The sequence below is a fragment of the Hypanus sabinus genome, chromosome 3, assembly GCF_030144855.1.
Source record: "Hypanus sabinus isolate sHypSab1 chromosome 3, sHypSab1.hap1, whole genome shotgun sequence".
In the NCBI taxonomy this organism is placed as follows: domain Eukaryota; kingdom Metazoa; phylum Chordata; class Chondrichthyes; order Myliobatiformes; family Dasyatidae; genus Hypanus; species Hypanus sabinus.
The window spans coordinates 28,392,278-28,410,164 of record NC_082708.1 but is presented as its reverse complement, the minus strand read 5'-3'; the positions used below and the strand labels follow the sequence as shown (position 1 = coordinate 28,410,164).

Here is a 17,887-nt window from a genome sequence, read left to right as displayed (position 1 = left end):
CCTGACACAGTTGTCAACGTCTGGCTCACTCACACTTCTCCTCAGTATTGTCCTAACTAATGACATGTGGCCTTAAATTGAAGGTGTTTCCCACTACAGTGAAGGGAGTCTGTGGTGATAGTGATGCATCTATCTCTGTCCGATCTAAGAAAGGAAATATCTACTCTGTACTTGTGTCAGATGTATGAGGATGTTGACAGGACTAGAAGACCTGATTTAGAAGGAGATAATGTCCAGAGTAGGTCTTTATTCCTTGGAATGTAGGAGAATGCAGCACAATCAACTAGAAATGTTTACAACCGTGAGAGGCATAGATAAGGTGACAGACTTTTCCCCAAGGTAGGGGAGACCTATACTAGAGAGCAGAGGTTTAGGGTGAGGGGAAAATATTTAAAAGAGAGATGAGAGGCAACTTTTTTTCACAGAGGGTGGTAACTACAGGCCATCCCCTGGTTACGTATCAGTTCTGTTCCTGAGTCCGTCTTTAAGTCACATTTGTACGTAAGTCGGAACAAGTACATCCGGTATATTTAGCGTCAGTTTGTCAAACACTTGTCTTAGTATATAGTATATATTTTACCTTATTATGCATATAAAACACTTAAAAACGTATGTATTACAATAATTAAACCACTGCATTGCTTAGTAATAATTGTAGCTTTCATCGGGGCAGGGCCTTTCACATGCTCCATTATTCTCACTTTTTCCGTTATCCTTTAAAATTGTTCCGATCGTTGACCAACTGTAGCCTAACGCTTTTCTAATGACGTTTCCATTTTATTTTCAATCGCGATCGCTTCCCGTCAATGGAACAGAAACACTGTGGGCGGCGGCTCCCGAGGTCCGCTGGGACCTAAGGATCACCGCACTGAGATAGGCTGAATGGGACAAGTGGGGGCTGTGCTGGGTTTGGATATTTGATCCTCCACAATATTCTGCGTGGGAATTTAAACTGGAAGTGGCCGTGTTTTTTTTGGAAGGTCGAGTTGCCAGCTCGACATCAATCTGGCACGGGAGCGGTCTGTCACTATCGAACTCAGGAACCTCTGTTCTCGAGCCCGGCGCTGATCTCACTGCGCCACCAACTGACCGGAACGGGGGGTGGGGGGCACGGGGTCAGGGTGAATCTTACTAAGAAAAATTAAAGCCAAATACAAAGTTAAACACTCAACACAATGTCAACAGCAACAACTTAAAATGGCGGACAGCATCGCGATCTGACTTAAAATGGCGGACAGCGTTCTCTTTCCTTGGATCATAAGTACGAGTTGTCTGTAAGTCAGACGTTCGTAACTCGGGGACTACCGGTATATGGAACGAGCTACCAGAGAAAGTGGATGAAGCAGGTACCATAGTGTCACTTAAGAAGCACTTGGATAGGTACCTGGAGGGGCAGGACCTAGGGAGAGATTGACTGAATGCAGAGATTTGCTGAGTGGACACCTTGGTTGGCATGGCCTGATTGAGTCGAAAGGCCCATATCCATGCAGTATTGCTCTATGGCTTCATGACTCCAAATGTAGGTTGGTTAACATGGTCACTGATCAACTCTGGCGTTAAATTCATTGATTACAGTGTGTTGAACCCTCAGGAAGCGAAAAGAGAAAAAACAATGCAAAAATCTGATCGGTGGTGAAATGATGATCAATATTGGAACACTTTGATCAAGAATAGAGATTCACACAGATGAAATTTGCAGTTTTGACCTGGAACATCGACGGTCCCTTTCCTCCCACAGATCCTGCATGACCCACTGACTTCCTCCAGCAGTTTGTTGTTCCTCCAGCTTCCAGCATTTGCCTGTCTTGTGCCTCCCTAGCATTTGATGGTGTTGCAAAAATTCAGAATAACTTTTCATGGTAAGATTAGTTCCACTAACAAACCATGAAACAACATGTGTTAATATATAGTAGTTCCTGCCAAAGATTGACTTTCTGTTAGATTGAATGCTTTGGAAGTGTGTCATTATTGTGATACGGGAATTGGGGAAAGTTAGTATCTGACCAAAAGAGAAAATATTGATCCATCAAGTCACCCTACCCCATCCTGCCTTAACACAGCCGTTCAGTTCATAGTGTGGTTTTATTCTGCAGATGAGGAAATGTCGAGCTCAAAGGACTTTGCAACAGAAACAACGAGTTCAGAAGAGGAGGCGGAATCTGATTTTGTTGCCCACCCCAGCACAATCTGCCAGACGAGGAACAGCGACAGTCCTATGGATGGGCGAGCCATGAGGCGTTCCAGCCGAGGCTCCTTCACCCGAGCGAGTCTCGAGGAACTGCTGAGTGTCGATCCTGAGGCCAACCAAAGCTCAATGTGGCTAGGAACAGAAGATGGATGGTAAGTGATTGTCATTCACCTGGAAAAGCCATCGTGGTTAAGTCAAGATAGGGAAATGGAATGGAGTCCATTAAATTTCAGGCTAGGACTAACTGGGAATGCCACAAGGAATTGGAATTAGAACTGGTTTATTATTGTCACATGCATGGGGAAACAGTGAAATGTATCTGTTTGTGTGCCATCCAGACAGATCACTTTGTGTGTAAGTACATCAAGGGGGTAAAAAGGATAAAACAGAATGTGGAATATGATATCACAGTTACAGAGAAATTGTAGTATCTGTAGACAAGTAAAATACATGAGGGATTTGGAAGACTACAAGCTCATCTTTTAATTTATAAGAGGTTTGTTCTGTGCTTGAGCCTGGTGAGTGATCTCGTGCGATTGTGTCTTCAGCCCAATGGGAGGGGAGACTAAAGGCAATGGCTAGGGTGCCTGGTATCTTTGATTATGTTGGCTGCTTTCCCGAGGCAGCAGGAAGTGGAGGGGAGGCAGGTTTGGGTGACCGCAGCGACCTGTGATCCACGCAGGTGGGATACTTTCCATAGCATAATTTCCTTAGCCTTTTGAGGAAGTAGAGGCACTGTTTTGAGCTTTCCTGGACATAGTATCCACTTGCCTGGAGCAGGACAAATTGGTGGTGATGTTTATTTGAAGTTCGCAAACATCTCCACCTCGGGCTTCCATGGCTGATTGTATGACATTGTTTCCTAGAAATGTAAGGAAATTAGCCCTGCAATTTAGCCCTCACTCAAGGTTCTGAACAAAATGTTATTCTTAAACACAAGAGATTTTGCAGATGCTGGAAATCTAGAGTAGCACGCCCAATGTGATGGAGGAACTCGTCAGGTCAGGCAGCATCTATGGAAAAGCAGTTGATGTTTCAGGCCAAGGCCTTCATCAGGTTATTTTTAGTTTAACAATTTGTCACAGAGTACCATCACTTGACAAATCCTAACTATCCTACAACCAACTGGTGAGCAGCAGGAGCACAGAAGACTGGAACTGAATGTGGGAACCAAAGAGCGGTGGGGGAAATGGAGCTGAAGATGGGGGCCAAGCAATTGTGAGCATTGGGGGTGTGGAGTCAAGTGCCATAAATCACAAAGGGACTGGTGTTAATGAGTTATGGTAGCTGGGCCTCGATTTTAGCGGGAGAGAAAACACTCAAGGTGGATAGAGAACAGAGGAACTCCATTGTAGGATATGAAAGCAGTTGCTGAATCAATGCTGGAAGAGAACTTGGGAATGGAATTGAGCCATTCATCTATGTGGAATGTGGAAGCACTGGAAAGGGTACAGAGGAGATTTACCAGGATGCTGCCTGGTTTAGAGAGTATGCATTATGATCAGAGATTAAGGGAGCTAGGGCTTTACTCTTTTGAGAGAAGGAGGATGAGAGGAGACATGATAGAGGTGTACAAGATATTAAGAGGAATAGACAGAGTGGACAGCCAGCGCCTCTTCCCCAGGGCACCACTGCTCAGTACAAGAGGACATGGCTTTAAGGTAAGGGGAGGGAAGTTCAAGGGGGATGTTAGAGGAAGGTTTTTCACTCAGAGAGTGGTTGGTGTTTGGAATGCACTGCCTGAGTCAGTGGTGGAGGCAGATACACTAGTGAAGTTTAAAAGACTACTAGACAGGTATATGGAGGAATTTAAGATAGGGGGTTATATGGGAGGCAGGGTTTGAGGGTTGGCACAACATTGTGGGCCGAAGGGTCTGTAATGTGCTGTACTATTCTATGTTCTATCTCCTTAGCTTACTGAGCCATTGAAAGGAATATGGATTGTGTCTTAGTACCCTAAATCTCAAATTGAAAATGAACCATTACTTATGCAGAAGAGAGTTCCGAACTTCATCCACTCTATACACGTAGCTCTTTAACTTCTCTTCAGCAAGACTTGGCTCTGATTTTAAAAAATTCCCGCAATCAATATCCCCCTACCAGTGGAATTAGAGTAAACAGTATCCTTGATATTAAACAGTTGATCTGATTACCCCATGACATTCCATATTTCAGGGAATTCAGCCCTTGTTTTGTAATCCCTGTATATTATTTAATCTTTGATGTTATTGTGTAAGTACATGCTACACTTGCTGGCGAGCCAGTACCTCCCTCCCTGAGATGCTCCCAGTTACGGTATAATTGGGACTAGACCTGACAGAGGCAGGAAGCTGCGTGGGATTGGATTTAATAGTGGAAGAGAACACTGGGAGATGGAAATGGATTCCCCGCTTTTCTTGTTCTTAAACAGCACCTTGCCCATCGGGATAGTGCTAACCCTTCTAAAGATGTGCCTTTGTAATGACAAGCATCTAGCCTTTCCCCATAGTGCTGGTATTTTTCCCAGGACACACTCATTTACTGTGTCTATCACTGCACTAGACTACAATAGCCAAATGATATATTAAATATCCAACAGAATCAGTTGCTAATTCCACAAATGATCGGCAGACTGATTCCTTTCTACAACAATACCTCTCTACTAATGAGGATAATTCTACAGTTTGAAACAAGGTGTTAACAAAATATATTGAGAATTGGCAAAGGCTTAAAAAGATTGTAGCTGTGTTCGTATTAATGGAAGAAGACTGACAAATATAATTTGTATCTAAAGAGTTTTGGTGACATTATTAGACTTAATAGTGGTGTAACGCTGTCAGTTAATGTGATTCATATCAGGAAGAATGTCGTATGGGTGTACATTCAAGTGTATACTGTCACATGATATTCGAGTATTAGGCCAAAACAATGTAAGATTAGACCCATTGATTCTGCTCTGCCATTCCATCATGTCTAATTTGTTATCCTTCTGTAATTATTTGAAAACTCAATAAAAAAAAGTTTAATAAAAAAAAAGAAAAACCTTTGCTTTAAATATACTCAATCACTTGGCCTCCACAGCCATCCATGGCAGTGAATTCCACAGAGTCACCACCCTCTGGCCAAAGAAATTCTTCCTCATCTTTGTTCCAAATGGATGACCCTCTATTCTCTGGTGTGCCCTCTGGTTCAAGACTCTCCCACTACATGAAGTATCCTCTTCACATCCACTCCATCTAGGCCTTTCAATATTCAATAGGTTTCAGTTAGATACCCCCAGCTCTCCCCAGTTCTTCTAACTTCAAATGAGTTATCAGACCAGAGCCATCAAACGTTCCTCGTGTTCATTTCTGGAATCAGTCTCATGAAGCTGCTCTGGACCCTCTCCAATGCCAGCACATCTTTTCTTAGGTAAGGGGCCCAAAACTGCTCTCAATACTCCAGATGCAGTCTGACCAATACCTTATAGAGCCTCAGCATCACACCCTTGCTCTTGTATTCTAGTCCTTTCGAAATGAGTGCTAACATTGCATTTGTCCACCTACTCAGTCTGCAAGTTAACTTTCAGCGAATCCTGCACGCAGACTCCCAAGTCTGTTTGCATCTCTGATTTCTAAATTCACATCCTGCTTAGAAAATAGTCTACACCTTTATTCCTTCTATCAAAGTGCTTGATCATACACTTCCTTTAACTTTATTCCATCTGCCACTTCTTTGCCATTCTTCCAACCTGTCTAAGTCCTTCTGTAGACTCCCTGCTGCCGTAACACTACCTGCCCCTCCACCTATCTTTGTATCATCTACAAACCAATTCTGTCATCCAAATCACTGACGTATAACTTGAAAAGAAGTGGTCAAAATACCAACCCCTGTTTAGCTCTTATTGAGGCATATCAAGTTCGACTTTATTCGCCGTATACATTTACACGTATTAGGAATTTGCTGTGGTATGTTAGTGTGCGTCTGGCCTCCGTCGGTCGTGGTTGACCATGGATACTGTGCCTCTGGTAGTCACTGGTTTGTCGAGCAGCGTCGACTGTGGCTATTGAGTCCGATCCTAGAACGGCAGGCTCTGCCACAGTTGCTGCATGTGTAGGGCATCGTGGAATTGTTGTCCGCTGTCCACTGTGCTCTCCATTTAGCTCTCCGCTCCTCAATGATAGGGTGACGTGCAGCAAAAAAAAACAACATTCTTCAATCATAAAGAATAAATAATTATATAAAAGTACAGTTAGAGTTTAAGGTATGTAAACTCTTAACTGTATAAAATGTACATAGATACATAAATACCAGCATGTATTTACAATGTAAACAGCATTATAAAAAGTGGTTTAAAGTGTTCACAGCGTAGTGCAGTGACTGAGGAAATTCAAGCACAGAATCACTGTGGAGAAATTATGTTTTCAACGGATGGAATTTGGCCCCTTAGTTTATCCTCACCTTCTTCACTTTGGTGAAACATGTTGGGTCAAAGCTTACTTGCAGTTCACCATATCTAAGAAATACCATCTTACTTTCTCCAGAGCCACAGTGTTGACGCGGCCAAAGCCACAGTTATCCGAAATGGTGAGAGCCAAAGCTTAACTGCTGGCGAAGCCTTTACCAGCAGTTGATCCAGGAAACGATGTATCTTCCATTCAGAAATATTGAGAAACTATCAACCAACTAATGAATTCTAAATATGTATTGAAACTTCTCAAAACCCAGGAAGCTACTTTTAATGTAAATAAGTTAATTGACAGGCGGTTAATTGTCTTGCGTTATCTTTTGTTCATCGCTTTCAATGTAAGTGAGTGAGCCCCTATCTTTGTTCCAGCTCAGTTTCCCAACTTTAGTCACAGCACTAAACTCTGTGGTGAATCGAACACAGTCAGGAAATTATTGGCAAATCTCAGCAGCCAACCTTGGGAGATTTGTATGGGAATTCTCATCTTCTGGCTCTTATGCCCAGAAATAGGCGGGCAAGATCTAAGCAAGTTAATCAGTAAAGCTATCTCAGATGTCCTTCCAACAACAGGAGATCCTGTCATCTTGCAGTAATTATTTCTGATCATGCCATCCAGATCCAGCTTCTGCCACTTACACATATTTTACTCTGGTCTATTAAAGCAGACTTTAAATTTCATATTTTTGGGGGGGAAATTTATCAAAATCAATTTCTAGACAATTATTTTCAAGTGGAATTATATACTGAGCCGCCTGGTGGTCAAACAGAGAATTACAACAGCACAATATGCTTGAAATAGAGGAACTTTTTGTTATCCGAGTATGTATACATTAATATATATCACCTTGAGATTCATTATCTTACAGGCATTTGCAAGAAATACAATAGAATAGAAATATAATAGAATATAATAGAATAAAATATAATACAATAGAATTTATTAAAAACCATACATAAACAAAGACTGATAAACATCCGATGTACAAAAGAAGACAAATAGTAACATTTAAAAGTGCCGAGTTACATGAGTTGCAAAGGGTAGGTTCAGTGATGGGGTGAGTGAAGTTACCCATGCCGGAAGGGTAATAACTGAATCAGAATCAGGTTTTTAATGCCATCGGCATATGTCGTGAATGTGTTTTTGTACCAGCAGTGTATTGTAATGCATAATAATAAAAACTAAATTATAATGAGAAGCTTGTATTAAAAAGAAAATTTTTAATTTTCTGGGTAGTGCAAAAAGAGAGGAAAAGAGTAATGAGGTAGTGTTTATGGGTTTATTGTTGATTCAGAAATCTTTTCAGAGGGGAAGAAGCTGTTCCTGAAACATTGTGTGCCTTCAGGTCCCTGTACCTCCTCCCTGATGGTAGCAATAAGAAGAGGGCATGTCCTGGGCGATGAGGGCCCTTAATGATGGATGCTCCCTTTTTTGAGGCATCACCTTTTGAAGGTGTCCTTGATGCTGGGGGGGTGAGGTCCCATGATGGAGCTGGTGGAAATTACAACTTTCTGCAGCTTTTTCCAATCCAGTGCAGTGGTTGCTCCATACCAGATGATGATGTAACCAGTTACAATGCTCTCCACAGTACATCTTTAAACATTTGAGAGTGTCTTTGGTGACATACCAATTCTCCTGAAACTCCTAAATATAGCTGCTGTTGTGTCTTTTTTGTAATTGCATCAATGTGTTGGGCCCAGGATAGACCTTCAGAGATGCTGACACACAGGAACTTGAATGTACTCACCTTTTCCCCTGCTGGGCCCTCAATGAAGACTGGTATGTGCTCTCTTGATTTCCCTTTCCTGAAGTCCACAATCAATTCCTTGGTCTTACTGATGCTGAGTGTAAAGTTATTGTTGTGGCACCACTCAACCAGTTGATCTATCTCACTCCTGCATGCCTGCTCGTCACCATCTGAAATTCTGCCAACAATTGTCGTATCATCTGCAAAGTTATCAATGTCGTTTGAGCTGTGCCTACCCACACAATCGTGGGTGTAAAGAGAGTAGAGCAGAGGGCTAAGCACACATCCTTGAGGTGTGCACTGTTGATTGTCAGTGAGGAGGAGATGTTATTTCCGATCTGCACAGACTGTGGTCCCCTGGTGAGGAAGTCAAGGATCCAGTCGCAGGGGGAGTACAGAGGGCCAGACTTTGGAATTTGTTAACTGTAACTGAGGGTATGATTGGTTCGAACTCTGAGCTGTAGTTAATGAACAGCAGCCTGAGGTAGATATTGCTGTTCTCTGGGTGATCTAAGGCTGAGTGGAGAGCTAGTGAGAAAGCATCCACTGTAGACCTGTTGCGGTGATAGGCAAGTGCAGCAGATCTAGTTCCATGCTTAGGCAGGAGTTGATCCTGCCCATGACCAACCTGTCAGAGCACCTCACTGTCGATGCGAATGCCACTGGACAATAGTCATTGAGAAAGCTCACCCTGCTCTTCCTGGGCACTGGTATGATTGTCACCCTTTTGAAGCAGGAGGGAACTTCAAACTGCATCAATGAGATATTGAAGCTGTCTTTGAACACTCCTGCCAGTTGGTTGGCACAGGTTTTCAGAACCCAGCACGAACACCATTAGGGCCTTATGCATTACAAAGGCTCACCCTTTCAAAGTGTGCATAAAAGGCATTGACCTCATCTGGGAGTGAAGCACCACAGCCATTCATGATGTTAAGTTTTGCTTTGTAGGAGGTAATAGCCTGAAAACTCTACCTGAGCTGACATGCAACCGATTCCATCTCTGACCTCAACTGGAATTGCTTTTCCCCCTTAAAGTTACCTTCCATAGGTTATACCTGGACCTACTACGAGGTTCTGGATCACTGGTCTTCAATGCCACAGATCTACACCACAGCAGATGACAAATTTCCTGAACCTGGTGGTATTTGACCTCCTGCTCAATGGTTGTAGTGAGAAGTGAGCATGGCCCAGACAGTGGGGTGTACTAAGCGTATTTTTAATAGGCTTATCACCGAAAAGGGAATTTTCCCCATAAAACTTACAAAGCACCAACAGACAGGAACTTGGAAAAAGTAGCTATCTTTTATTTTTCTGGATAATGTGAATGTAATTCAAATAGACCCAACTTATTGGGATATTATTACATGCATCCCCTGAATCTCAATGCAAATTGTATTAGGCAGGAGAATGGGCTTCCCACAATGAGTGACAATGCTCATAAGCAACATATTGTTTAGGAAATAGTTGCCAGAGCTAGTTGGTCTAGAACAGGGGTTCTCAATCTCTTTTTATGCACAGACCCCATACCTTTTACCGAGGGGTCCGTGGACTCCAGGTTGGGGACCCTGGTCTAGAAAAAACAGCAGTATCAATAGGCTGGCAACTCAAGGTCCATAAATTTAACTGGGAAAACCTTCCAGATTGTGAGAGTTTAATAGCAAATAGCGAAATAGTTGCCATTCAAAGGTATTCAAAACATTTTTGAAAAACATCTTTAGGAGATGTGGCTAAAGACCCTCACCATCTGGGACGTGCCATCAGGGAGGAGGTAATACTTTATGTCTTGGACTGTACTGCTACCAGAAAAACAAATTTCATGACATATGTCAGTAATAATAAACCTGATTCTGATCCTGAGGTGTTGCAGGAATGGTACTGGGTGTGTGTGTGTTTTATTATTAATTCATCAAATGGGTGCAGGATAAATTAGGAGTGCTGTGTGTACTATCTGCACCTTTCTATCGGCTTGTTAATGTTGACCACTGTGCTGATGAAATCCCGTTTCTCTTTCAGCATTCATGTGTACCAGTCTTCCGATAACATCCGTAACAGGAAGAACAGCATGAAGATGCAGCATTCAGCCGCAGTCATGTGCATCCTGTAAGTGCAGAGACAATTCTTCCCATTTTCTTTAATTCTACACTATTGTGTCAATTAATTAAGCTCCATCATCACAGGTGCACCACAAGGCTGTGTGCTTAGCCCCCCGCACTAGTTGCTTTGTGAGGCTCCAATGCCATATTTAAGTTTGCTGACGACACCACTGTCACTGGCCAAATCAAAGGTGGTGACAAATCAGCGTACGGGGGGGGAGATTGAAAATCTGGCTGAACGATGCCACAACAACAACCTCTCACTCAATGTCAGCAAGACCAAGGAGATGATTATTGACTTCAGGAGAAGGAAGCTGGAGGTCCATAAGCCAGTGATCATCAGGAGATCAGAGGTGGAGAAGATCAGCAACCTTAAACTTGTCGGTGTTATCATTTCAGAGAATCTTGGGCTCAGCGCGTATGTGCCATTTCATACAAGCACCTCTGCTTCCTTAGAAGTTTGTGAAGATTCAGCATGACAAATAAAACTTTGACAAGCTTTTCTATAGCTGTGTGGTGGAGAGTATGTGGACTGGCTGTATCATAGTCTGGTATGCCCTTTAACAGAAAAGGCCACAAAAAATAGTGGATATGGCACAGTCCATCATGGGTAAATCTCTCCCCACCACTGAGCCCATCTACTGTCGCAGAAAGGCAGCATCCATCAGCAGGGAACCCCATCACCCAGGACATGCTCTCTTCTCACTGCTGCCATCAGGAAGAAGGTACAAGAGCCTCAGAACGCATACAAGCAGGTTCAGGAACAGTTACTGCCCCTCAACCATCAGGCTCTTGAACCGAAGGGGATAACTTCATTCAACTTCACTTGCCCCATCACTGATCTGTTCCCTCAACCCATAGACTCACTTTCAAGGACTCTTCATCTCATGTTCTCAATATTTATTGCTTTTTTTTTCCGTTGGTATTTGTACAGTTTGCTTTCTCTTTTGGTTGCTTGTCTGTCTGTTGGGTGTGTCCTTTCATTGTGTTTCTTGGTTTACTGTCTTTGCCTGCATATAGTGACATACATGTACTTTGATAGTAAATTTACTTTGAACTTTGATTTGATTTGTCACAATTAATTCGTTGACAAGATTCAGATGTCACTGGCGATGTACTGATGCAGTTACATATTGGTTGACCATATTATAATTGGCCATTCCTCATTGCCTCTGAACTGTGAAGACATTTAGGAAGCAACCATATTGGCGGATGTGCAGTTACACTTACACCAGTCCAGTAAAGTTGTTGAGTTTTCTTCTGTCAAAGAGGACCCAGGTCAATTTTTCAAAAATACACTATGATAGAGACATTTTTACAATTTCCAGATTATTTTTAATTACTATCTTAAATTCTCCAAAGTGTGGTGGGATTTTAACCATAAGACCATAGGCCACAGGAGTAGAATTAGGCCATTCAGCTCATCTGTTCTGCCATTTCGTCATGGCTGATTTATTATCCCTCTCAACCCCATTCTCCTGCCTTCTCCTTGTAACCTTTGACACCCTTACCAATCAAAAAGCTATCAAACTCTGCTTTGAATATACCCAATGACTTGGCATCCACAGCTCACTGTAGAAATGAATTCCAGAGATTCACCACTCTCTGGCTCAAGAAATTCCTCTTCATCTCTGTTCTAAAGGGACGTCCTTTTATTCTGAGGCTGTGTCCTCAAGTTCAAGAATCTCCTGCGATAGGAACCAGCCCCTCCATACTGATTTGGACATTCAGTATTCATACTTTTGTTACTGGAATCACAGTCCATAACTCAGACCAGCTTGTTCAGTAACTTAACCTCTGCACCACCAATGTATCTGAGTAGAAGATCGGAAAATGACAGATGCTGAAAATCTGAAATAAAAACAAAAAGAATGCTGAAAGTACTCAGCAGGTCAGCAGCGTTTGTGGAAAGAGAAGCAGAGTTCATATTGTAGATCAAAGATGCTTTGTCAGAAAGGTCTGAGAAATTAACTTGTTCTCTTAAGTATGCAGAACCCTGTCAGTGATGGTACCTGATCTGGTGATTATGGGGTGGCACAGTGGCTCAGCTGGTCGACTCACTGTGCTATGGCTCCAGTGACTCAGGTTCGATCCTGACCTCAGCTGTTGTATGCTTGAGGTATGCACGTTTACATTTTATGAGTGTGGCACGGTAGTGAAGTGGTTAGTGTAACACTATTACAGCGCCAGCGACCCATTTCAATTCCTGCAGCTGTCTACGTTCTCACCGTGATCGTGGGGTGTCCATTTTCCTCTCACATTCCAAAGTTCAAAGGAAATGTTTTATGAAAGTGCATATATGTCACCATTTAGAACCCTGAAACTTGTTTTCTTGAGGGCATACACAGTTAATCTAAGAAACACAAAAGAATCAGTGGCAGGTCTGAAGAACATCCAGTGTGCAAAAGACAACAATCTGTGCAAATACAAAAGTCAATCTGGGCAAGCAATGAAAGTTCCCTGATGTCATCACATCACCATCACTGAGGCCTGACATGGTCATTCTGTCAGAAAGCTCAAAGCAGGTGGTTGTAGAACTGACAGTTGCTTGGGAAGATCAGAATGAGGAGGTGTTCAAGTGTAAGGTAGCCGAATGGGAATTTGAAGGAGAGTTGAAGTGAGTTTCACTTCACTGAAGTCAACACTTCAACTCTCCTTCACATTCCCATTCGGATATGTCCATACATGGCCTCCTCTACTGCCATGATGAGGCCAAACTTCGGTTGGAGGAACAACATCTCATATACCGTCTGGGTAGTCTGCAGCCCCTTGGTATGAACATCGAATTCTCCAACTTCCAGTAATTCCCTCCCTCTCCCTTCCCCCATCCCACCTTCACTCTGTCTCCTCTTCTAGTTGGCTATCATGACTCTGCCTTCTTCTACTACCCATAGTGCTTTCCCCTTAGATTCCTTCTTTACCTCTCCTGCCTATCCCCTCCCTGCTTCCCCTCCCCCACCCCTTGATCTTTCCTCTGATTGGTTTTCCACCCTCCCCCCACCTTCTTTATAGGGCCCCTGCCCCCTCCTCCTTCAGTCCTGACGAAGGGTCTCGACCCGAGACGTTGACTGCTTCTTTCAATGGATGCTGCCCGACCTGCTGAGTTCATCCAGCTTTTTTGTACGTCTTGAAAATAAATGAGGTAGCTGAGGAGTTGTTTAGTGAGGAAAGAATGAAGTTTTTTTTTAATTACTCAATTTCAAAGATTTGGTAATCAGGGGCAAAGCCAGCATTCATTCTCCATCCTTAAATACCCTGAGAAGGAATACTTCTCCAGAAGGACTCAGGCGAGCCACCTTGAACGGCTGTAGCCCTCCTGGTCATCCCCACATCTGTTCCGCTCTGGGTAGTGAATCTTGATTCTAGTAGAGTGAAATGTCAAGGAACTGTATCCAGTACAAATAAATGATTCCAAACATAGAAAGACTAATATGGGAACATTATAGAGAGCATGCATCAAATTTAAATAATACAACAGGAACCTAAAGAGAAAAGGTTAAGCTTGTAGGTGAAAATATGACCACCATTCACAGTGTAAAATCTTTTCTTGATATGAATTGCATTTAGTAAGGGTGTGAGCTTAGATACGGGAGCAGTATCCAAGCGTGTGCAGATTTGGTTTTCGTAAGAGTTTAAATATTACTGAGACTAAATGTTCTGAATGAAAGAGGAAGCCAAGCTTTAAAGTTTAACTGCATGAATGGAGGAATGTAAATGGAAAATCAAGTAGCATTAGCAGAAAGAGAAAACAAGCTATAAAATCATAGCAACTTACAACACAGAAGGAGGCCCTTCAGCCCATTGTGGCTGTGCCATCCAACAAAAGAACTCTTGAAACAAATCCGGTTTCCCAGTTGTTGGTCCTAGAGTTATGGAGTCATACATAGAATCATAGACTCACACCGCATTATCTTTAGACAGTAGCACCTCCAGGTTCATGTGCAAAGCTCATTTTTCATCCTCATGGCCTTTTCTTAGAAGTGGAGGAGATGGTTCTAGTTAAAATAGAGTGCAGGTCTGTGACTAGTGGCTCCCACCACCATCTTATGCCTGCCATCATCGCCTCTGGAGATTGGTGTCACCAAATCCGGGGCAGGAGGTGTATCAAGACCATGAGTTGCCCAAGCATCTCGATCCCCCTCTCGGTCTAGAAGCTTATGTCAAAAGTGCTGCCAGGCATGACATTTTGATGACAGCTGACCCACAGGAGCTGCCTGAATGATGTTGTATCAACATCAGGGGCCCCAACTCTGGATCTCCGGATTTCTTCCTCAGGGTTTACTCCCGAAGCCTCTCCCATGAGTGGGTATGGCCGCAAGGCAGCGGAGGTTTGAAATCAGAGTTTTCCTTCTCCGAGGCGTGCTGCCTTCCCAGGTTTACGAGCCCCACCAGCCCGAAGGAACTGGTTTTAGGGTGCCAGTGACCCACCATCGCCCTTTCTCCTGTCAGTGTAAACAGTTCCACCACGTGAAGGCCAGGAGTCAGATTTGGTTGTCAGAGGCTCATTTGAGACGCACGCCATTGGGGGCGCTTTATAGGCAGTGCGAGCTTATCCCCATTACCACCCCGGCTATGACAGCTGTTTGGAACCACGGCTGCATAACTAACCAGACAATTACTGTTCATTCATTTTAAACCCTGAAGTGAGGAAAGTTTATTGCTGCTTCGTGGAAGGATATAGATTTCCAGATCCATCAGGAGATGGTGCTGGAGGTTGTGGGCCAGTGAGTTCACAGAAAACAATGAGAAGTGAATTACCCTCTTCAGGTTTCTGCGGCTCTGCCACCCTAACCTGGAAGTTTGGAAGAAGTCCTGTCTATTCACAACTGTATTTTGGATTGGATGAAACACTCTTGGAGTTAACAGATTTATACCTCCAATAAGCTGTACTGTGTTCTTCAGGCTGAAGCACCATCATCTCAGATGTTCGTACTGATAATCTACTGATAGACATCTCTAGCTCTCCCTTTCAATCAACCTTTACAAATATAGTTGTATTAGTCAAAATGTGATCTACAATGGTAATCTTAGAAATTGATGCTTCAGTGATTGGTTTCTAGTATGATATACATATGCATGAGGATAATTAAATATAGATAACTTAAAATAAGTTGCCTAGGCATAAGCTTTTTGACCCTGTATTATATACCACATCCAGACTAGGAACATTACCCACGTTTTGTAGGATTGCTTTTATATTTATAATTTTTCTGTTTTTTTTTATTATGTTCTTTACGCTTATTGTGGTTTTTTATGCTGCATCAGATCCAGAATAATAACTGGTTTGTTCTCCATTGTATTCATTAACTGAAGAATTACAATCAACAGTCTTGAATCTTGAATTACCTTCTGGTTGGTTTCCCTGTCTGAAATTGCCGTGTTTATTTAGGACACTGGTCATGGAAGGGAATTCGGATGGGTCTTTTTGGAAAGTAACAAATAAACTTGTATGTATAATTTTTCACAAGGTCCTCATGCTATTAATAATCACATTCATTTCCTAGACATTTCTACCTCTTTAAATGGAGTGGTAGCAGGTTTATTTAGAGAGGGTTTAAATTGTGCAGAAGAGCAGGGCACACTTAAATCCTGTAATCCACCAATGGTTCTTGATGCCCACAATTGTAAAAAAAATTTCCCTTGCCTATCTTGTGCTCACAGATAGCAGAGCAACAGAAATTCACGGCGTTTGCCTCTAAATGCAGAATGTTGCTGCTGTTGAGAGGTGATGAAACTCATTATTCTCTGAGTAACCCAGAGTAGGAAGTGAGACTTGTGCATTCTCGGTTTGATTTTAAAGCAACATGGTCTGATTCCATTTCTTTTACTTCCATGACAGATACCTCGACAACAAAGTTTTTGTCTCATTGGCAAATGGCGAGTTGATGGTCTATCAACGAGATGCAGGTTTGTTTCAGGGCTGGTGTTGTTAACTTACATAAATAATTACAAAATATATGCGGTCTTAATCCATAATTAAGTTAAAATCTATGAAACAATTGTCTGGAAGACCTATTGGAGTGAGCAATATTTGTACCAGTTTCTCCTTGGCTACATTAAGATCTAAATTATATAGAAACATTTAAGTCAAATCTCCCTATCCCCCTAATGCATTGACTTTCTTAAAGTACCTCAGAATGGCAGAGCAATTTCAAGGAACTGGGTGGCTAGATTGTGTATAGTTTACCATGTTTTCAAAATGTTTCCACATGTAACGATTGGCAGAGAGAGTGGATCTCTAGAGCCTCAAGTGGTAATTTGAGTGAAGTTGTGTCTGTTGGAAGACATCTTGAGTGTGGGATGTACTGAGGTGCACCAAATTTCTTGGTGTTCACATGATGGAGAATCTCACCTGGTCCCTCAACACCAGCTCCATAGCAAAGAAAGCCCAGCAGCATCTCTACTTTTTGCGAAGGCTGAGGAAAGTCTATCTCCCACCCCCCATCCTTATCACATTCTACAGGGGTTGTATTGAGAGCATCCTGAGCAGCTGCATCACTGCCTGGTTCGGAAATTGTACCATCTGAGATTGCAAAACCCTGCAGCGGATAGTGAGGTCAGCTGAGGAGATCATCAGGGTCTCTCTTCCTGCCATCACAGACATTTACACTACACGCTGCATCCACAAAGGAAACAACATTATGAAGGACCCCATGCACTCTTCATACAATCTCTTCTCCCTTCTGCCATCTGGTTAAAGGCTCCGAAGCATTCGGGCACTTATGACAAGACTATATAACAGTTTCTTCCCTCAAGCTATCAGACTCCTCAATACCCAAAGCCTGGACTGATACCTTGCCCTACTGTCCTGTTTATTATTTATTGTAATGCCTGCACTGTTTTTGTGCACTTTATGCAGTCCAGTGTAGGTCTGTAGTCTAGTGTAGCTTCCTCTGTGGTTTTTTTTATTATGTAGTTCTGTCTAGTTTTTGTACAGTGTCATGTAACACCATGGTCCTGAAAAACGTTGTCTCATTTTTACTATGCATTGTACCAGCAGTTATGGTCGAAATGACAATAAAAGTTGACTTGACTTGACTTGATCTTGTCCAAATTTGTTCCGATGGGAATGTAGGCAAGCACGTTTGCCAAGAATGGCCAGTAGATGGTGCCATTTTGGCCTGAGGTGTGACTAAATCTGCCAGCCTTCAATGCAGCAGGTTAACCTCAAACCATCAGTTCATTGCAGGCCAGCTGAGTCACTCTTCCCACTGGACTAATTTAAAGACACTAGAGTTAATTTTGTGGCTGGTGTGAGTGAAGAAATAGTAGATCTTCTACTCGTTTTACATTTCCTGCTTTACAACTGTTGCCCAAAGTCAGAATAACCCCTCTTGGAGACTCGCTGACCTCTCACCAGATGTTGGTTCATTAGAGATGGAATTTTATCCGTTAGCTCTCAGCCCTTAAATCTGTAGTGCAAAACATTCTGATT

General features: G+C 42.7%; 1 protein-coding gene across 2 annotated transcripts in view; it reads left to right on the top strand.

Moving 5' to 3' along the window:
- LOC132391139 (rho guanine nucleotide exchange factor 17-like) overlaps nucleotides 1-17,887 on the top strand; it is a 483,152-nt gene that overhangs the window by 443,954 nt on the left and 21,311 nt on the right. For both annotated transcript variants that reach the window (XM_059963957.1, XM_059963956.1), the window contains exons 15-17: nucleotides 2,094-2,340; nucleotides 10,373-10,459; nucleotides 16,292-16,359. In XM_059963957.1, coding sequence (XP_059819940.1) covers nucleotides 2,094-2,340; nucleotides 10,373-10,459; nucleotides 16,292-16,359 — 402 coding nt within the window. The remainder of the gene's footprint in view (nucleotides 1-2,093; nucleotides 2,341-10,372; nucleotides 10,460-16,291; nucleotides 16,360-17,887) is intronic.